General features: G+C 51.2%; 1 protein-coding gene across 3 annotated transcripts in view; it reads right to left on the bottom strand.

Annotated features, from left to right (window-relative positions):
• Positions 1-21,917, bottom strand: part of HOMER2 (homer scaffold protein 2) — a 615,401-nt gene that overhangs the window by 27,612 nt on the left and 565,872 nt on the right. For all 3 annotated transcript variants that reach the window (XM_081795829.1, XM_078449059.2, XM_078449058.2), the window contains exons 2-3: positions 21,503-21,659; positions 6,171-6,302 (exon numbers count right to left, since the gene is read on the bottom strand). In XM_081795829.1, coding sequence (XP_081651955.1) covers positions 6,171-6,272 — 102 coding nt within the window. In that variant the 5' untranslated portion in view covers positions 6,273-6,302; positions 21,503-21,659. The remainder of the gene's footprint in view (positions 1-6,170; positions 6,303-21,502; positions 21,660-21,917) is intronic.

Here is a 21,917-nt window from a genome sequence, read left to right as displayed (position 1 = left end):
AGCTTTCTAAAATGTATGCCAAATTCTCACGTCTTTACTCGTTAGGATAATTTTCTGCAGTTTTTAAAAATTTTTTAAATGTTTTTTTATTTATTTTTGAGAGAGAGAGACAGAGACAGAGACAGAGCATGAATGGGGGAGGGGCAGAGAGAGAGGGAGACCCAGAATCTGAAGCAGGCTCCAGGCTCTGAGCTGTCAGCATAGAGCCCGACGCGGCGCTCGAACCCACGAACCGTGAGATCATGACCTGAGCCGAAGTTGGATGCTTAACCAACTGAGCCACCCAGGAGCCCCTTAAAATTAAAACAAATTTTTAGTGTTTATTTATTTTTGAGAGAGAGGGAGACAGAGCACAAGTGGAAGAGGGGCAGAGAGAGAGAGGGAGACACAGAATCCGAAGCAGGCTCCAGGTTCCGAGCTGTCAGCACAGAGCCCGATGCGGGGCTCAAACTCATGAGCCGTGAGATCATGACCTGAGCCGAAGTCGGAGGCTCAACCGACTGAGCCACCCACAGGTGCTTCATCATTTTCTGCAGTTTTTAAACTTGCAGTAATAGTTTTTTAAAAGTTAAAATCATCATCTTTTTCATCGTTATCCTGCTAGAAAATGAAAGACTATTATCTTATTTGTGGCTTTTTTGTTTTTTTGCCCTTGGCCAGTGAAGACTCTGTGACAGACACTATTTGCTCCATTCAAAATCCATTTCTTGTTTTCTCTTGGCTTAACAAAATCTCAAATTTGACTGGAGCAGGAAATTTCCAAGGTGAGAGAGAATGAGAACCACTCTGAGCTGGCCATAGTGACCTACTTCTTCTTCTTTTTTTTTTTTTCCCCTGTGGGAAGGTGGCCCATGGACTGACAGTTGGACCCAAGGAGAAGTCTGCCAAAGGACCTCACAGGGAAGTTCCTGTAGCACCACCTTCTACCTTCCCCTCTTACGATGAATGCAGATGTGATGGATAGAGCTTGAGAAGCCATCTTAGCACCATGAGGAAAATGCCAATGAAAGAAACAAACATGCAGAGCTCTCACACCCAATATCGTGGGGCCACTGCATCCTGCTGGCAACTGCCTGCCTTAGGACTTCTCTTCTGTGTGTAAAGAAGAACTCTATTTGTTTCAGCCTTGTGACTAGTTCCCTGTTACTTGCAGCCAAAGGCATTCTCACCAAAACATCAAAAGAATGAATGACTACTATCTCCTACTTTAAAACAACTGCCCTTAAATCAGAAAGGTGGCAGACAGAGCAATGTTCTTACAACTACACAGACTTAAGTGAACATAAGGATACAAACATGAATTACAGATGAAATAATTAAAATGGGTCAAGAGCAAATGTTCTGTGTGTGTGTGTGTGTGTGTGTGTGTGTGTGTGTGTGTGTGTGTGTCAGGGTTCAGACGAATCAATTGCAGGGCACAAGCAACCCCACCCTGGGTCACCGCCTTCGTGGCAGGAAGTGCTTCCTTCTGTCTTGGATAAACGACACCAAACTCAGAGCCAAACTCAGAGAACAGTGACATCTAAGGTCAGATACCAGAAAGAATCTAAACTTTAGCAAGTGGCTCACTTTTACATTTGGGTTTCCTTCCTTTTTGTCTCTTTTCCGAAGCTCCTCCTTTTACCAGAATGTGCAAATCCCTTTTAACGTTCAGTAGGCCGCTATCACGTCCCCTCGGGTGGGTGGACAGCCGAGTCCCAGCTTACCTCTGGGACTACACAGCTGCTATTATTTTTGGAAAGCCTGTCTAAAGAGCAGAAAGTGTCCCTGTAGGACTTTTGGGACCGTGGTGTAAAGTGGTCCTTATAATGGGAACAGTGAGACCAAGGTTTCTATTTTCCTTCCGGGGGGTAGAGAGAGACGTGCTTGGAAAGTGTTCTGAAATGAAAATAGCCACGCTGCTGTTCCTTTTTCTAGCCTAGTTATAGGGTTTGATTACAGATTCCTGTCTCAGGACCGTGGGTGGTTGCTCTGTGGAGTCAGAAATACTCGGCCACAGCTGTCCCCTCAGGTCCAAGTTCCTTTCTGCTAGCTAATTGCCACTTGTCGAGACCTCCAGCCGCACTTCATGGTAATTTATCCGTGTGTGGTTAATCGTTCCCTTCACAGAGAAGGGGAAAAGTTGGCTTGAAACATTCTGAACAAAGGAGACATCCGAGGGCTTCTTTGATAAGCCTCTGTGACAAGGGCAGGTCACAGTCACAGAGCCGAGACTCCGCTGCCGGAAGAGACCAAGTGACTCGGGAAGAGCAGACACTCCTCCTTAATGACAGGACGTTTTCTTCTGCCTGGGAAGGATGCAAAGTGGCCGAGCGTGGAGGCAGGCACGGCTTGAGGTCCTCCCAGGTCTCGGCGGACAAAGAAGTGAACTTTCACAACTTGTTCTGATTTTTGAGTTCTCCCTTCCTTCGATTCTTTCCGTTAAACTCTCTCCTGTTTATCCTTCCTAGCAACTTTGATTCCTCCAAAGATTGAAGAAGTTGTTCCAGGCAGCTGAGAGGGATTCTGCCTGGGCTTCCAGAAGGCCTGGAGCCTCGGCCGGGGTCAGGGACACACGGCCTCACGGCCCCGCCAACGCCCTGCCTCCCACAGGAGCCTCCCAGTATCGCTGCGTCCCCAGGGGTCTGAGGACCCCAGAGGGTGTGGGAAGGGGGCATGGGGGGCAGGGCAGGGGCTGCTCCCAACTCCCCCACCCCGCCTCCTCCGGGCAGCCGTGGTGCCCACCCCAGACAGGAGTTCTGGAATCATTCATTCACCAAACCACGATCATACTTGCTTCCAATTCACAAACATCCTCTCTGATCCCCACAGCCCCTCTTCTTCCTTGTTTCAGAAAATGGCAGCTCTGTCCATCCGTCCATGTGCCCGCCCTCGTCCCAGAGCCCCTGCCTCCCACGTCCACTCACTCAGGTCCTCGCCTGCCTCCCACGTCCACTCACTCAGGTCCTCGCCATCTCCGTTCTGGACCCGAACAACCCCGTCTCCCTCAACACTGGAAAGATCTGCCTGCGGTGCGGATCCGACCATTTTCGTTCTTGGCTTGAAACCCTTCGTGGGCTGCGGTTTCACGTCTGGGCCGGCCTCTACCAGCCCGGCCCACCCCCAAAGCCGCACGCCGCATGACCAGCCCCCGGCACACGCTGTCATGGGGTTGTCCATGCGGGTCCCGTGACGTGGACGATGATGGAAAAGGAAAATCCTCCCTGTGGGCACGAGCTGGAGTGTTTCCTTGTCCGGTGTGCAAGGGGCAGGTCGCCTGGAGTCGGGTCTACACTGAACCCTGGGGAAATGGTGAGGGGCCTCGCTGCCTGGGTAGGGACTTGGAAGAAACAAAGTGGGAAGCTTAGTGCCAAAGATTTGGGAACGTCTACATCAGTGGAACCCAGTGAGCCCAGAGGGAACCCAAGTCTGGAAGATTCATATTCTGCATGAATGGCTGCAACTGGCTGAAAGCCTGTGCCCCCCTCAAATTCTTACGCTGAGGTCCTAACCCCCAATGTGATGGATTAGGAGGTGGGGCCACTGAGAGGTGATGAGGTCATGAGGGTGGCTCCCTCATAAAAGGGATTAGTACCCTTACAAGAGACCCCACTGATTGGGGTGCCGGGGTGGCTCAGTTGGTCCAGCGTCTGACTTCAGCTCAGGTCATGATCTTGTGGTTTGTGGGTTCGAGCCCCGTGTTGGGCTCTGTACTGACAGCTTGGAGCCTGGAGCCTGCTTCCGATGATTTTGTGTCCCTCTCTCGCTCTGCCCCTCCCCCACTCGTGCGCGTGCTCTCTCTCTCTCTCTCTCAAATAAAAACACTAAATAAGAAGTTATTAAGAGACCCCATAGAGCTCTCTTGCTCTCTTTGGGCCACGTGAGAGCACAGTAAGAAGTTGCCGGGATACAACCAGAAAGAGGACCTACTCCTGAACCTGACCGTGCCGGCATCCCGATCTCAGACCTCCGGCCTCCAGAGTTCCAAGAAGTCAGCTTCTGTTGCCTGTAAGCCACCCCAACACGTGGCATTTTGCTGTAACAGCCTGAACAGACTATGCTCTTCCGAAGTCCCCACCTTCACACCAGACAGAATCCTTAAAACCAGACGCCCCACCTTGATCCTGCAGGCAGCCCGGTGCTCGCCCAAAAGGCTTGCCAACACACTCGCCGGGCACCAGAGAGAGAGGCCCCTCGCGACCTAGATGACCCCCACCCCTGCTCTCCACGGCCGCCCCACCCTCTGACCTGCTGAGCGCCAACTGCCAACAACAGGGATCCACCCCGAGCCCCCAGATCTGCACCGCACCCTCAGGCCACCGGCCAGCAGCTCGGTGGAAAGCGGATCGCACGGGGGCCCTTCCTCCGGAGCACTCCTCCTCCCTTGACAGATGCCATGGTCTGTCGTGGCTAGGCCAGCCCCGCCGTCCGGAGGCCTCCTGAAGGTCTCCTGTGCCACACAGCACAGCCCGAAACCAGCCAACCCGCTTCTGCGCCGACGAAACGAAGCAGTGTCCGATAACCTTAGGACTGTGGGCCCTCCCACCTGCTGTGCTGCCTGCGGGAGCACCAGGCTTTCCGGGTGGGAGCACGTGGTGCTTCTCCCCAGAGGCGCAGCACGCGAGTCTGGGGACCAAGGGACATCGCCTCCCACGATGATACCCGATGACCTAGACTCAAGGATTTTCCCTGTGCTCCACAGCCCTGGTGAGCTGGACGTGTTGGGACCCAGGAAAGAATGCTCCTGTGAGCAGGTGGCAAAAAAGAGATGTTCAAAGTGCCACCAGGTCATTTTGGGTCTCTTGGGCTTCTTAGGGAGTGGCGTCCATGTAAGGACCTGGGGATACAGAGGGGGTGGGATGGCCTCCATCGGGGTCGCATGTCTGGCTGGAGGTAGGATGGCTGGGTCTGTGGGCTGCAGGCCTCCTTAGAGATGCGTGTGTGTGTCTAAGTGTGCACGTGTATGTGTGCCTAAGCGTGCACATGCGTGTGCCTAAGTATGCACGTGTGCACGTGCCTAAGCGTGCACATGCGTGTGTGCCTGAGTGTGCACGTGCGTGTGCCGAGGTGTGCGTGCGTGTGTCCACAGCACACGCACACACGTTGAACAGAGAAGAGGTACAAATCCGTGGGCCCCTGCAGGGCGGCTTCCTGGCTCGTCTGAACCTCCTCTGAAAGCTGTCCCCCGTGTACTCAGGAAATCCAAGCGTCCCAGTCCATACCAAGTGGCCCTGTCAAGTCCCCCGAACCTGGAATTTTGTAAATGCCTCTGGGGACGGACGGACCACAGCTCCACGTGCTCAGCGCCTCGCACAGGGTCGGCCGAGCCACAGCCCAATGAATATGCTCACGGCAATGGTCTAGAGAGAAACAACTCCCAGAGCCTAGCCTCCTGAAGCCAGCCTGGCTCCAGCCCTTCCCTTTCAACTCTCCCCTGGGGTTCCCTGAGGCCCTCTGACCTTCCGGTAAGTTCCTGTCATGTAAACTAGCCAGTCTCGCTTTCAAGCAATGCGTTCTGAACACGCACACAGGGCTCCTTCCCCATCCTCCAGGGAAGCCCACTTGCTCACACATCCATCAGCGGGTGAGCCTCTCAGAAGTGGTCAGCTTGTTCCCGCAGACCCTGGGGCTCCCCAAGCCTGTGGTCGGTCACGATGTGCTCCTCAACACTCTCTGACTGTCCACAGAGTGTGTCCTGGGCCCCTTGGAGAATCAAACCTAAGCTACGAATCCTTTCCCCAGAAACCCTGAGACAAAACGCGGTGTGACGCTTTAAGGGGCACAGGGCCTCCAGATGAGGAACTGTTTGCTAGTGAGTAGTCAGCAGGACCTCCCTCTCCTTAAGGGCTCCAACCAGGGGGTCATTGATGCTGGTGGCCGCCAGGCGCACGCACTCTGGGCACAAGGCCCGGGGTGACACACGGGGAAGGAACCGCCTGCAGAGCCGTGCACTGGGGCTGGGATCTCAGGCTCTGCGGGAGCAGGTGTCCTGTGAGTTTCCTTCCCCAACAACAGCTTCATCTCCAGGGACCTGGGATTTCTAAAAGGTCATCCATCTGGTTGGGCAGCCCTGCGGGGCCAGCCAGGGTGAAATCAAAGGCTGAAGAGGAATCCTGCTCACCAGCGGGGCCACTCAGGCCCTCAGCACCCAGGGACTGGGTGACAGTGTGCGGACGAGGGGACCTCGTTACCTTTGTCAGCTGCTGCTCCGAGGAGAACCCCAGGCCGAACACCGTGTTGGCTCTGCTGTCCGCCCACTGCCCAAACTTCTGCGACGTCTTGGTGAAGGTCATGTTGGGTGTGATGGTGCTGTTTATAATCACCTGCAGGAGAAAACCCAGGAGAGCACGAAGTGAAACACAGAATTCGACACCAACGGAACTCCTTACAAAGTCTTCATCTGGCACGGCTGGTACCTAACGTACGCGTCCCCACTCTGTTCTTTTTGGTCCCGAGTTCTTCCTCTCCTGGCACATTCCGTGCTGAGTCAGATACACAACCATGATAAGGGGTAATTTCAGAGACTTAAAAACAGACCGCCGGTCTAAAATAAGATCGTACAAGTTAGTGGGAGAGAAGTCTGCCCTGAGTGGAGAATAGTTTCCAAAACTGCTGTTTATTTCCTCAAAGCTGCCACGCATCCAACGGCCCTTCGTGGCCAGCCAACAACTTAAAATCTCCATAAGCGATTGGGGCTTGCTGTTTCCCAACAAGAAGGTAAAGGTATACTTAATGGGGGTAATTTGCAGAGGGTTAATTTACAAAGGAAGTAACGATACAGGCATGAGCTGGGTGGAGGGAGGCTGTAGGGGGTGGTGCGGGGACCTGGTGTTAGATGTCGCCCCCTTCTCGGGCTCAAAGGATCAGGGAGGAAGAGGCTACAGACTGAGGAAGGCCAGAGTCACGTAGAGCTGGCTGCCTGGAGGAGAGAGGTGACCTTTTGTTGAGAGACATCCCAGGATGTGCATGGCTTCCCACCAGAGGGGAGCCGGGGGGCACAAATACCCTCGCTTCTCCCCTTGATCTCCTGCCACTGGCCAGACCCAACCAGAAGCCGGAAGCCCCCGGGGACCCATGCTGTGGTCTGCAGATCAGCCTCTGGGAGGCCACAGCAGGGTAGGAAGGGGAGAGAACGAACCTGGAATGATAAACTCAGCACACGCTACGTTCATACATTCGTATACTGAGCATTTACTCGTCAGGCATTCTGTTAACCGAATACGAGATGAAGGAGTCAAGATTCCTCAACTTCTAGTTGCAGGAAGTCAGGAAGAGGGTGGAGACATGTAAATAAACAATCAAGGAACAACTGAGAAGTGTTAGGAAACAGCAACTAAGGCTCACTCTGGCAAAAATCCTTCGAAGCCCTGAGGCTCTAAGAAACAATCAAGAAAAAGGTCCCTTGGGGCGCCTGGGTGGCGCAGTCAGTTAAGCGTCCGACTTCAGCCAGGTCACGATCTCGCGGTCCGTGAGTTCGAGCCCCGCGTCAGGCTCTGGGCTGATGGCTCGGAGCCTGGAGCCTGTTTCCGATTCTGTGTTTCCCTCTCTCTCTGCCCCTCCCCGGTTCATGCTCTGTCTCTCTCTGTCCCAAAAATAAAAAGAAAAAAAAAAAAAAAGAAAAAGGTCCCTGGAAATAAGGGATTCTTGGACGTTTGTTAACAGGCAGGAGTGACAAAACTCGCTGCTGACTTCCTCATCAAATAGCTTTTGATGACCTGAGCAGGAATGCTGGCATGCTGAGTAGGGGCGCACCTCGTTCTGCTGGGGTTCACGTTACTGCCTGTCACGGATAATTGCGTTGTTTACCAACTGGAGGTTTGTGGTTACCCTGCGTCCGGCAAGTCGGTCGGCACCATTTTTCCAACAGTGTCTGCTCACTTCAGTGTCACGTTTTGATGATTCTTGCAATATTGCAAATGTTTTCAATTATTTAAAACAATCTTCTTTAAATATTTTTGAGAGAGAGAGAGTGACAGAGTGTGAGCGGGGGAGGGGCAGAGAGGGAGGGAGACACAGAATCCCAAGCAGGCTCCAGGCTCCGAGCTGTCGGCACAGAGCCCGACGCGGGACTAGAACCCACACACTACAAGATCATGACCGGAGCCGAAGTCGGACGTTTAACCGGCTGAGCATGTCCACTCATTCTCCACTGTACGGTGGGAAATGGGTATGAACACATGGTTAGGGTTCCACATGACGTTATCACCTACAAGAGAAAGTTCCCCTCTTCGTCTGCTGGGCAAGCGGGGAGTACAGCAAATCCATGTTCCACGCAGGCGCGGAACCGGGTTGGGGCCCAGTTCCAGCTCTGGTCAGGCTCAGTCCCCCTCTGCTTCACTTCTGTTTTTAGGGCAGGCCCTCCACGGCTCTCAGCTGTGAGCCTGGCACGTCTTTATATCCTCTTCCCCGAAAGGCTTTGGGAGATCATCCCGTTCTGTCTGAGGTCTTCAGCTTCGTTCCGTAGCCTTCCAGATTTTAACCTTCAAAATCTGGCAAACCTTGAAGGGGAAACGGGCCGTGCCGTCTGGGGCCGCTCGTCCCCAGTTCTGTCACGCAGGCTCCCGCATCTCTGCTGGTCTGTCTTTTCCCCAGGGGCCAAACACGGACTTTGAGGCTCCAGCTCCTCCCCACACCCTTTAGCGCCCCGGGGGAGGGGGGGATGTAGATGCCAGCGCCAGTCCCCGCTCCCTCTGGAGCTTTCCTGCCTTCGCGGTTCTTCTCCAGACCCCTTGGCAGGCTTCCACTTCTTAGCACCGTAAACACGAGGGAAGTTTTACTCGGCCTTTTGGAAACGTCCAGCCTACCTCCAGACCCGCAGAGACTTGCCGTTCAGCCACTGTCTTGTGGGGAGGCCAGCCGTGGGCCTGAAGCCCGCCGGCCTCCGAGGCTGCCCCCCCCCCCCCCCCCCCCGGGCCCTGTGCTCTGTTCCCCGTTCTGTGCGCTTCCTTCCTCCCCCCAGCAGCCCCGGCCAGGCCTGGCAAATGCTCCCGACACAGAAAGAGCTGCTACCTGCCACTGACCTCTCCAGTGGTCCTCTCCTCTCCGGAATATTAGTCCCTCACGTCCATAGTGTTTCCACAGTTCTCTGATGCCTTTAAGCATCTTACCCAGGTTCTGCTCGTGGCCATCAGAGGAACCACTGCCTGCCAGAGTTTATACACCTTACGCAAAAGTGCAAGTGCAGACGCCATGCGAAGTTCGCAGGGCTGCAATTCACCACGTGTCTCAGGTGATACATTCTGCTGCAGAAACATGCAGCCTCGCATGGGGCTGCCGTTTATATCGAGAAGCAAAACACAGGGCGCCTGGGTGGCTCTGCCGGTTGAGCGTCCGACTTCGGCTCAGGTGATGATCTCACGGTTGGTGGGTTCGAGTCCCGCAACGGGCTCTGTGCTGACGGCTCGGAGCCTGGAGCTACTTTGGATTCTGTGTCTCCCTCTCTCTCTGCCCCTCCCCCACTTGTGTGTGCGTGCGCGCTCTCTCTCTCTCTCTCAAAAATAAGTAAAATATATTAAAAAATTTTTTTCAATATATTCAAGGAAATGGGAAAATGGACAATGTAGATGAAAAAGGATATCCCCAGGGACTCAGGAGTTTTTAAGTTAATGTATTTATTTTGAGGGGGGAGGGGCAGAGAGAGAGAGAGGGAGACAGAAAATCCCAAGCTGACTCTGCACTGTCACCGCAGAGCCCGGCCTGGGGCTTGATCTCATGAACTGTGAGCTCGTGACCCGAGCCGAGATCAAGAGTCGGATGCTTAACCAGCTGAGCCACCCCTGAATTTTGTTTTTAGGAATCAAACGGACATTCCAGAACTAAAAAATGCAAAGTCTAAAATTAACAGTTCAGTGGGTAGGTTTACTGATTTGATACATCTATAGCCAGGATTAGGGAACCGGAAGACCGATTGACAGAAAATATCAAGATTGAAACAGAACCAAGAATCAGGGGGTGGAAAGCTGGTAAGAATGTAAACCATGTTGGATGCACTCAGGAGGTCTAGTGGACACGTAACCAGAGTCCCAGAAGGCGAGGCGAGAAAACGGAACAGAGCGATGTTCACAGAACGGTTGAGAATTAAAAAGAAAAAAACAAATTTTTGAGTCCACAGATTTGAGAAGCTGAATGAATCCCCAAGCAGGAGACAGATTTAGCTCTTAAAGCCAGTTAATCATTGTTTTCTAAGTAATACGTACATTACATTCCTTTTAAGCACTTACTAATTGTATGACCTTGAACATGTCATTCGATAAACATGACTTTGTCGAGCCTCAGTTTTCCCATTTGTAAAAAGGGAATTAGATAGAAGACTGTATGAAAAAGTGCCTTAGGATCTGTTACATTCTAAAGAACTACCAGGGGACTTCACCTATGTTATTCCAGCCTGATTCTGGAAGAGCCTGTTTGGGGTGAGCTTCAGAAGTGTGTCCTCTACTCTGCTCAGCCTCTGTCCTCTATCAAGAGGGTTTTGGGGAGGCTGACCTCAAGGTACAGGTTTGCTGTAAAGGAGCAGAAAGATCTGGAATGAATCAGGTTTCCGAATGGGTCTGCTGATGGCTTTGCCCTTCCCAGCATCCTGGTAATTGAGAGGTGACCAGGGTTGGCTTTCTGGGATCTTGGGATCCATGCTGATTGAGCAGCCCAGGCACATACCAGCCCTAGGCCTGCTCTGATTCCACCATATCAGTCCCAAGCGGAGCTGTGCCAGACCCCAGCCAACCTCTGAGGCCCCAGAAGCATTCCTTTATACTCGCCCCTGGTTTAGGCCGCACTTCCCACTCCCTTCCTCCCCCATCGCCGACAGCGTCCGGTGACAGCAGGCAGAGCTCTTGACCAGCTGTATCAAATTTGGTTATCTGAAAAATGCTTGATAACGTGTCCGAACTCACATGGGCTTTGGTACCCCAGGAGAGTTACCACGTGGATGGGAAGAGAGCCAAGAGTGCAGCGGGGGGCGTCCCTAGTCCACAGACGGGGTAAGAAGGGAGGTCGTCACGCACAGAAGGAGAAACGTTGTGTAGAAATTCTGAATACAGGTTTTTGAGTCAGACAACCTGAGTTTTATCGCTAGACCTTGCTCCTCACCGGCTCATTTTCTCGTCCTGTGAAATCAAGGAGAGAGCCTAGCCCCAGGCCTCCGTGAGCTGACAGAGGCAATAAACGGTCGTTCTCTTCGTATTAACTTCTAGAGGTTGTTGTGCCAAGCAGGCAAGGTTTATGCGTGAGCTGATGCCTCACTAGAAAACCCAGTAGGCATGTTCACACACGCACAGCAATGACACTTCTATTACTAGAGGACCTGTTCAGTGTCCTCTCTTCCCTGCTTTAGCAGATGAAAGAAAAAGCGTTCTGAGTTGGCCCTGGAGAATAAACATTTCCTTCATAAGGAAAACCGCTAGTAGATTCATTCTTTGGAGTATTTGTAGGCACACCTCAGAGATATTTTGGGTTCGGTTCCAGACCACGGCGATAAAGTAAATGTCACAATCAAGTGTGGTAAGTGAGGTTTTCAGTTTCCTGAATGCATATAAAAGTTATGTTTCGGGGCGCCTGGGTGGCTCACTCGGTTAAGCGTCCGACTTCGGCTCAGGTCATGATCTCGCGGTTGGTGAGTTCAAGCCCCGCGTCAGGCTCTGTGCTGATGGCTCAGAGCCTGGAGCCTGTTTCAGATTCTGTGTCTCCCTCTCTCTCTGACCCTCCCCCATTCATGCTCTGTCTCTCTCTGTCTCAAAAATAAATAAAGGTTAAAAAAAAAAATTAAAAAAAAAAAAAAGTTATGTTTCTACCGTGCTGTAGTCTGTTAGGTGTGCAATAGCATTATGCTTACAAATAATATGTCATTTTTTAAAATTCTTTTAACGTTTATTTACCTTTGAGAAAGAGAGTCAGAGCAGGAGCGGGGGAGGGGCAGAGAGGGAGGGAGACACAGAATCCGAAGCAGGCTCCAGGCTCTGAGCTGTCAGTGCAGAGCCCCACGCGGGGCTCGAAACCACGAACTGTAGTGAGATCATGACCTGAGACGAAGTAGGATGCTCAACCGACTGAGCCACCCAGGTGTCCCCCAAAAGTACACACGTTAATTAAAAAATGCTTTATTGCTAAAAATGCGAACCATAATCTGAGCTTTCAGTGACTTGGAGTCAGTGATCACAGATCACCATCACGAATACAATGAATGAAAATGCTCGCAGGGCACGTGGATGGCTTAGTGGGTTAAGCCTCCGACTCTTGGTTTCAGCTCAGGTCACGATCTCACGGTCTTGTTGAGTTTGAGCCCTTCTCATCAGGTTCTGTGCTGACAGTGTAGAGCCTGCTTGGGATTCTCTCTCCCTCCTTCCCTCCCTCCCTCTCTCCCTACCCCTCCCAAACTCTGTCTCCACTTCCCTCTTTTTTCCCCTCCCAAACTCCCGCTGTCTCTGCTTCCCTCTCAAAACAAACAAACAAACAAACTCAAAAAAAAAAAAAAAAAAAGAAAATGTTTGGGGTGCCTGGGTGGCTCAGTTGGTTAACCGTCGGACTTCGGCTCAGGTCATGATCTCATGGATTGTGGGTTCGAGACCCACATCGGGCTCTGTGCTGACAGCTCAGAGCCCGGAGCCTGCTTCGGATTCTGTGTCTTCCTCTCCCTCTGCCCCTACCCCGCTTGTGCGTGGGCACGCGCTCTCTCTCAAAAAGGAAAAAAAAAAAAAAAGAACTTTCCAGATTCAGAAGAGAGGAAGAAATGGGAAGGAAAGCTATCATTGACTTCCATGTTACCCATTATGCTGCCACAGCTCCCCGGAGGTAGCTGGTCCGACCCACCTCCGGGCCATACTGCTGAGTCCATCTATAACCAGTGAGACAAGTGGCCGGCTGTGCCCCCAGGACACCCAGCGCGAGAGTCAGTGGGAGCAATCACATTGTCAGACACGATCAAGCCTACAGCCTGCTTCCTTCATTTTCCACCAACACGGGAACCTCATTCTGTGCTGTACGTGGGGCAGCCCAGCAAGACTAGTCTCCCGGGAAGACACGCCTCATGCGTGTACTCCTCCTGGGCCCCCAGGTCACCTCTGGCCACGTGGTCTCGTACCTGGAATTCACCTTAATGCTTCTGCTTCTCTCGAGGCTCCTTCACCCTCCTCAGCCTGCACGAGGGAGCACAGGAAGGGGATGCCCGTGAAAAGCCCATCAATCTGCTCGGGTCTGCGGTGGGAGTGCCCTGCGCAGGTGTGGGGTAGGAGGGACACCCTGGGGTGCAGGGAGGACCCAGTCCCCAAGGGAGGCTCAGCTCTGGGCTGACGAATGGACCCCTCTCTCGTGAGCCTGGAGACAATGAGGTAGGGTGAGTTTCACAGCCAGAAGTTTAAACTCCATTTCGCTAGTAATATGGAAACTGCATGCCCATTACCAGTATCTACTCACCAGACCCAAAATATGTCTGATGATACCAAGGGTGGGGCAAGGGCATGGGGCAATGGGGGCTCTCACAGACTGCCAAAGTCACTTTGAAAAACAGTGTGGCTTTCTCTCTCAAGTTAAGAATGCACCTTCTCAGCGCACCTGCGTGAGTGCCTGACTCTTGGTTTCGGCTCAGGTCACGATCTCACAGGTGGTGAGATCTGACGTGTTTGCTGAACAGCACAGAGCCTGCTTGGGATTTTCTCTCTCCCTCTCCCTCTGCTTCTCTCTCAAAATAAAATGAAGAAACTTTTAAAATATATTTTAAAAATAAGTAAATACGTAAAGAAGAACGCACATTCTCTTTCACTCAGCCACTGCACCACTAAGGACACCCATGAAAGAAATCTTTGCACGGGTCTAGCAGGAGAAATAAACAAGAATGTTCTCAGTACCAGTTCTGCAAAAACAAATGTTCACTGCCAGCAGAACACATAAACTCATATATTCCTACAACGAAATACTATCCCACGGTCAAAATGAACCAAGGCTGCAGGCATCAACAAGGACGAATCGCAAAAACAATGTTGGAAGGTGATCGAAGGTACAAACTTCCTGCTGTAAGATACATAAATACTAGGGATAGAAGGTACAACACGATGGCCACAGCTAACCCTGCTGAATGATATATGGGGAAGTCATCAAGAGTGTAGATCCTGGGGCACCTGGGTGGCTCAGTAGGTTAAGTGTCAGACTTCAGCTCAGGTCATGATCTCACGGTTCCTGGGTTCGAGCCCTGCATTGGGCTCTGTGCTGACAGGTCAGAGCCTGGAGCCTGCTTCGGATTCTGTGTCTCCCTCTCTCTCTGTTCCTTCCCCGCTCACACTCTCTGTCCCTTTCTCAAAAATAAATAAACATTAAAAAAAGAGAGAGAGACAGAGAGTAGATCCTAAGAGCTCTCATCACAAGGAGAAACCTTTCAGGGTGCCTGGGAGGCTCAGTCTGTTAAGTGTCCAACTCTTAGTTTCATCTCAGGTCATGATCTCGTGGTTTGTGGGTTTGAGCTCTGTATCGGGCTCTGTGCTAACAGTGCAGAGCCTGCTTGGGATGCTCTCTCTCCCTCTCTCTCTCAAAATAAATAATCTTGAAAAAAAATTAAAAAGAAAAAAAAACAAGGAGAAACTTTTTATTGTATCTATATGAGATCAATGTAGCTAAACCTATTGTGGAAATTATTTCACGATATATGTAAATCAGGGGCACCTGGCTGGCTCAGTGGGAGGAGCATGCAACTCAATTTCGGGGTCATGAGTTCAAGCCCCAAGTTGGGTGTAGAGATTACTTAAATAAAATTAAAAAAAAAAAAATATATATATATGTATGGGGCACCTAGTGGCTCAGTCGGTTAAGAGTCTGACTCTTGATTTTGGCTCAGGTCATGATCTCACGGTTTGCGAGATCGAGCTCCACATCGGACTCTGCACTGACAGCACAGAGCCTGCTTGGGATTCTTCCCCCCCCCCCCCCCCCCCACCGCCCCTCACCTGCTTGTGTGTGCTCTCTCTCAAAATAAAAAAATAAACATTAAAAAAAATACATATATATTTGTAAATCAAACCACTATGCTGTATGCCTTAGACTTACACAGTGATGTGTGTCAGATATGTCCCAATTAAACTGGGCAACAAAACCCCAACGCTAAGCAAAATAATAAAAAGGAAGTCACAAAAGGAGGTACACAGTATGGGTCACCAGTAGGATATTTATATAAAGGTCAAAAACAGAAAAAACTAATATATTATTTAGGGCAAGGATCAAAAAAAATATAGCCCGCAGGCCAAATCCAGCCCATAATCTATTTGTGTAAATAAAGTTTTATTGGCACACAGCCACGCCCATTCATTTACATACTGGGCTACGGTGGTTTTCCTGCCACAAGAGAAGTTGAATAGCTAGACAGAGACTATACAGTTCACTAAAAAAGTTACTACAAGGCCCTTTAGAGTAAAATTTTGCCAACCTCTGGTTTAGGGATACACACAGGGGGCAAAACCATAAAGAAAATTAAGAGATCGCTTAATGCAAATTTCAGGAGAGTGGTAACCTTCTGAAAGGCATATAATTAGGGACAAGCCCATAAAGCGACTTCTGAAGGAGCAGTAAAATCCTAAGTTCCTCAACCAGGTGGCTGGGCATAAGAGTGTTGGCTCTATCCTCAGACGTTAAACGGTACCGATAAACAGTTATAACAAAGTTGGGGGCGCCTGGGGGGCTCAGTCAGTTCAATGTCCGACTTTGGCTCAGGCCATGATCTCCCGGTTCATGGATTTGAACGCCATATCGGGCTCTGTGTCGACAGCTGGGAGCCTGGAACCTGCTTCGGATTCTGTATTTCCCTCTCTCCCTGCCCCTCCCCCGCTCATGCTCTGTCTCTCAAAAATAAACAAACATTAAAAAAAAAATTAAACTTGTCAGAGAGGCTAATTTTCACTGTGAGCAGAAGCTTCTCGAATGAGGAGGTGGAGCCCTACACTCAGGGACACTGGGGAATTGTGCTGGGGACAAAGGAAGGGGCTGGGCCTGTGGGTTCCGGCCTCAGGGGAGAGAGGGGCTTAGCAGACTGTGGGGTTACCGGAGTGGGGTGTGTCCCCAGCAGGAGGGGACAAAAGGACAAGAGAAGAGGCCCCGGTGGCACCAAGAGGAGCAGGGGAAGGACGCAGGAGGCAGTGGGGACAATCCAGAGGGAACAAGAGAATGAGGTCCTGGGCGGTGGGAAGGAGGGTACCCCGTGGGTGGTAAATGCAGCAGCAGAATGAGTCAGCAGTGCCTCCGTGAGGGGCGGAGGGTTGTCTGGGGGGAGAAGGTGAAGTCCAGAAGGATACTTTATATAAAGCATCTTGGGGAATAGGCTTTAATGTGAGCTCCTGTCTCCTGCGCCCACCCCCTTCCTCTTTAGAGAGTTATCACTGGAGCTTGCGCAGAGAAAAATAAAAAAGACTCCGTGGTAAAAGACCCAGCTCCTGCGGGTCGCTGGAACCACGTTTTTGGAGAAGGCACAAATGTGTCCACCGCCCCCAACCCCCGGCCTGCGGCCTTGCTCTGGATTTCAGAGGATGATGTTGTGGCACAAAATGGCAGACATCCCTGGATTCCTCTCCATTGAGAGTTGTCCCCAAATCCAGGGTGTTGGAAGCTGGAAGAACCCGCAAATTTTCTACAAGAGGCTGGGACCGAGTTACAGCAACTGACAGACATGTTGCCTGCTTCCAGAGTAGGGATTAATAGATGCTTTTTCTCTTTTCTTTTCAACCCCAATCAGGGAAGAAAAGAAACCAACGTTCATTGAAAACCTACTGTGTGCCGAGACCCTTCCATTTGTCAGCTCCTTTAACAGAAGGTGATCGGATCCGAAAGAGGAAACTATAATGACGGGGGAGGAGGGGACCTGGCTGTGTTCTTGAAAGCAGTTTCGCATTCCCAGGAGAAAATACCAGCGAGTCAGGGCTTCAGATGCTGACATCCTCTGAAATTTCATGGTTAGGCAGTCCTCACTTAGTGGACGCTGCTAAGTACTGGCAGAATGGATGACCTCCGAGGTCTCTTCTGACACGGGTTTCTGTGATCCTATAAATAACAGAACCAAGGGCAGCAGAGCCATCCAGAGCACCTGGGAGAAGCACCTGTTCCGGGCAAGTGCCGCCCACAGGCGAGGCGACACCTCACAAGGGGGCGGTGCTGAGCTCGGTCGGGGAAAGAGGGCCAGTGGCACAATGAAATCCAGCACCCTTGTGGCTCTGGGAACGGAGTTCCCGCATAACGGAGGTGGCTGTTCTGCCCCCAAACTCCCCACAAATCGTCCCACTGTTGGTGTGCAGCTGGTGGCCATGGAATGGCTCAGGCCCTGGGTGCCCTCGCTCCTACCTGTCTGTCCACACACAGGTGACACTGAGGTGCGGGTCCTGGGTCTCTCTTGGCACACCTGCCCCAGAGCCAGAGGGGATGAGGCCAGGCCCGGCCTTGTCACCCACTGACTATCCCACCCACCTTGTGGTGCGGCCCGGTCCGGAATTGGCCCCCGGACCCCAACGATGAGCCAGGCCTGGTCCCCGGTCCTCAGATAGAGGGTGGCACCCTGGTGGCCCACACACAGAAAAGGACCCGCGTGACCCCCCAGAATCGAGCAACGCCGAGATGATGCACCAGACTCCGGCCCAGCCGTGCCTTTGGCAGTGGGTGGGGCTGACACTCAAAGCCTTTTCCCTGAGAAGAAAAAAGGGCCTACTGTTTCTGGAAGAATGAAGAACGGGTCTGAATACAGGTTTTTCCTGGGATAAACAGCACCATCTACTCTCAGGGGAAGGAGAGGCCTTCCAAATCCTTCCCCAAATGGATCATGACAAAAGCCTGGATGGGACCCAGCACTTGCCGTGTCCTGGTGTGGAATGGCAACCACCACCTTCCCTTAATGGGGGGCCTGTGCACTGCGGGCCGGCCGCGGTTCACTCGGACGCTGAGTCTGCTGTGGTCTCTGCTCACAGCGACCTCAAGTCCCTTCCACACCTGCATGTCTATTCCATGGTTTGGGAGGGACAGCTGGCTGACAAGCACCAATAAGAGGCTCAAGGTTGTGGACCTGATTGGCCAGGCCAACAGACAGAGGCAGGACCCAGGCCCTAGACCTGCCCGAGGTCTGAGGTGCAATTACCCACGCACCAAGACTCAGCCCCAAAGGCTAAAAAACATCTGACCGATCGGCCACCTTGGTTCAGATCAACATTTGGGATGAAAGGCCTAAAACAGAGCAGTGACTGCTATCTGTGTCCTATGTCCCAGTTCTCACGGCAGGAAACTTGCCTCCCCCCACCCCCACCTCTTCCCTGAGCGCTAATCACAGTAATTAAATGACTAAGGTCCCTACATGCCCACTACCCTGGGCCTCCTGCTCCCTCACAGGACACCCCCTTTTGCAGGACAGGCCCTGTCACGGTTCTCGTGCCGCAGGGGTAAAGTGGGAGCCCTGGGTGGGCTCTGCGAACACCAGGAGGCCAGGCACCATAGGAGGGCTGGCCCAAGATCCTCGGGCTCCGTCTCTGAATTCCGGCAGTGTCCCATGGCCCAGGTTTCCAATTCCCACTCTGTAAGGGACCCCGCACCGAGCCTGAATTGGCTCCACTCTGCAGCCAGGGTGTCGGCCCCCCCGCACCCATGTGATTCCTCAGACACCACTGGCACGTCCAGCTCACTCCCCACCACACCGTCCTGGCCCTTCAGGAGCCGCAGAGCTGTCTGATACAGTGGTGGACACTTTGACAAATTACTGCAAGCCCAGCTAATAGGACTAAAGCACTTTCTCTAAGAAAAGTGGTTTTATCTGTATTTACGCCCAGTATATCCTTGGATAACAGCTGACAGAAGGGTAAGCCCAGCTCAAGGACAGCAGATGAAGTGACAGCGTCTACAGATAAAGTGGGTCAGCTTGACTGGCCACCCCTATCAGAGAATCCTGGCAAGAATCAAGGGGATTCCAGCTCAAAAGCATAGAGAATCGGGGCGCCAACTCTGGCTCTGGTCATGATCTCATGGTTCATGGGTTCAAGTGCCGTGTCGGGCTCTGTGCTGACAGCTCAGAGCCTGGAACCTGCTTCAGATTCTGTGTCTCCCTCTCTCTCTGCCCTTCATCTGCTTGCACTCTGTCTCTTTCTCTCTGTCTCTCAAAAATAAACAAACATTAAAAACAATTTCGGGGCACCTGGGTGGCTCAGGTCATGATCTCACAGTTCGTCAGTTCGAGCCCCACATCAGGCCCTACGCCGACAGCACAGAGCCTGCTTCTGAGCCTCTGTCTCCCTCTCTCTCTGCCCCTCCCCCGCCTTCACCCAAGGAAACAAAACCACTAATTCAAAAAGACGCACTGCCACGTTTACTGAGTGTGATTTACCACAGCCAAAAGCACGGAGGCAGCCCAAGTGAGCATCCACAGACGAATGGGTAAGGATGTGGTACGTGTACGCGATGGAATGTCACTCAGGCGTAAACAAAGGAACGAGGTCTTGCCATTTGTGACAACATGATTGGATCTAGAGAGTACGGTACGAAGTGAAATAAGTCAGAGAAACGCAAATACTGTATGATCTCACTTACATGTGGAATGTGAAAAAACAAAACAAATGAACAGAAAACAGAGAACAAACTCATGGTTGTCAGAGGAGAGGCAGGTGTGGGGGGGGGGGGGTGGACGAAACGCATTAAGGGCAAGCAGGAGGCCCAACCTTCCGGTTAGAAAATAAGTAAGGCATGCAGATGAAAAGTGCAGCACAGGGAACAGTCAATAATACTGTAAAAACGTTGTTTGGTGACAGGTGGTGACACTTCTGCTGAGCACGAAGTAACGCGTGGAGTCAATGAGCCAGTATGTCATGTACCTGAAACTCACACAACATCGTATGTTGATTACACTTCAATTAAAAGAAAAAGACGGTCTCAGGACAAGTTGTGGCCATAAAACAAAACAGCAGGCATAAATGTGAGGTACTTCAAAGGCAGATTCTTTTGACCAACTAAAAAGGGAATGAGTTTCTACTTTTTTTCTTTTCTTTTTTTAGCCCAAATGATTGGGAATGAAAATGGAGAGGTGGTTTAGAGGGCAAATACGGGAATTCAGCTTCAGATACACTGACTTTCTTTCTTTTTTTTTAATAAGTGACTTTATTTATTTAAAATTTTTAAGTCAACTCTACGTCCAACGTGGGGCTTGAACTCATGACCCCAAGAGCAAAAGTTGCACACTCTTGGGGCGCCTGGGTGGGTCAGTTGGTTGAGGGTTCGACTTCGGCTCAGGTCATGATCTCACAGTTCATGAGTTCGAGCCCTGTGTCGGGCTCTGTGCTGACAGCTCGAAGCCTGGAGCCTCCCTTGGATTCTGTGTCTCCCTCTCTCTCTGCCCCTCCCCTGCTCATGCTCTGTCTCTCTCTCTCTCTCTCAAAAATAAACATTTAAAAAAAAAAAGAGAGAGTTGCACACTTTACTGACTGAGCCAGCCAGGCGCCCAGACAGACTGAATTTCTGGTGCAGCAGATAATGTAAATTGTAAAACTGTCCAGTGGGATGAACAGAGATTAAAAACAAACAACAAAAATCATAAAGCATCAAATCTACTTTTTTTGTTAACTTGGTGATACTGCTGACATGCCTTCTTTATCCTGCTCCCATAGCAATGTGGCCAAAATATCAAGGAAGACAGCAGAATAATACAAGCATCCAGAAAAAAAATGTATTTCAAGAAATACTACAAAATCTTATAATAAAATTAGACTTCCAGGAATAACACCACCAAAACCAGACTGGATATAACACCCAATGCTGGTAAGGGTGTAACACGCGGCATCTCGTGCGTGCTAGAAGAAGGGACTCTTCAGAAGGAATTTGGTCACGTCCATCATACGCCATAGTTAATATCTCGGCCTACTTTCGGGAATCCATCCTAAGGAAATATCCACAAGAAAGCACTAGGTATGTGCTGAATGAGTGAGAGTATTTGTTGCATAAAGATGCTCATTAGGGGCGCCTGGGTGGCTCAGTTGGTTAAGCATCTGACTCCGGCTCAGGTCATGATCTCACGGCTTGTGAGTTCGAGCCCCGTGTCAGGCTCTGTGCTGACAGCTTGGAGCCTGGAACCTGCTTCGGATTCTGTGTTTTCCTCTCTCTTTGTTCCTCCCCTGCTCACACTCTGTGTCTCTCTCTCTCTCAAAAATAAATAAACATTAACAAAATTAAAAAAAAAAAAAAAGATGCTCATTATCTGTAACAGTAAAAAACTGGAAGCTACTTACATATGCAACCAGAAGGGGAGAGATTGAGAACATTACAGGACCTCAGTGGAGCCATTACACGGGCATTAAAACACCAGTTACAAAGCCAATGTGGTAACAGGGAAATCTTTTTTTTTCTTTTTTCACTTACCATAATTTTAAATGAAAAAAAAAAAAAGCAGGCTGTGTGACTATACCAACGTCGTGATTTTAAAAGCAGCATTTGCGTTAAGCATTAGGATCCGGTGCACCCTTTCCCCTCCGCTTTCAAACCTATCTGCCTTTGATGAGAAGGAAGGAATGGAGGATGTTAAAATCAGCCTCTGGGGTGGTACCTTGGCTCCATCCACGCTGATGATGCGATAGCTGTTCCTGGTGACATCGTAGAAGTAGGAGACGGTGACCGCCTGCTTGCTTGCAGGCACCCAGTTCTTCTTGGTGCTGGGGTCGATCTGGAAGACGTGTGCCCGCGTGGTGAAGATAGGCTGTTCTCTGCGAGAGGAGAGAAGCGCGTGTGAGTTGAGGGAAGATGGCTTCGTGTATCGCCAGTGACTGCTGGCCCCCCCCTGTGGCCCCCAGAGATTTTCATAGCTTATTGGCAAAGATACATATGCATGAGGACAATGAAAATAAGAGGAAAAAGAGACCCCAGCAGAGGAGGCACTGAAACCCCGCACACTGAGGCTTCAGGGCGACTGTCCTAATGAACAATTTGCCTTAAATGCCACTCCTAGTCCGGTGTTTTGCATC

The sequence above is a fragment of the Panthera onca genome, chromosome B3 (genome assembly GCF_046562875.1).
Source record: "Panthera onca isolate mPanOnc1 chromosome B3, mPanOnc1 haplotype 2, whole genome shotgun sequence".
NCBI lineage: Eukaryota > Metazoa > Chordata > Mammalia > Carnivora > Felidae > Panthera > Panthera onca.
Note: the sequence above shows the minus strand (reverse complement) of the source record. Positions and strands in the feature narration are given on the sequence as shown.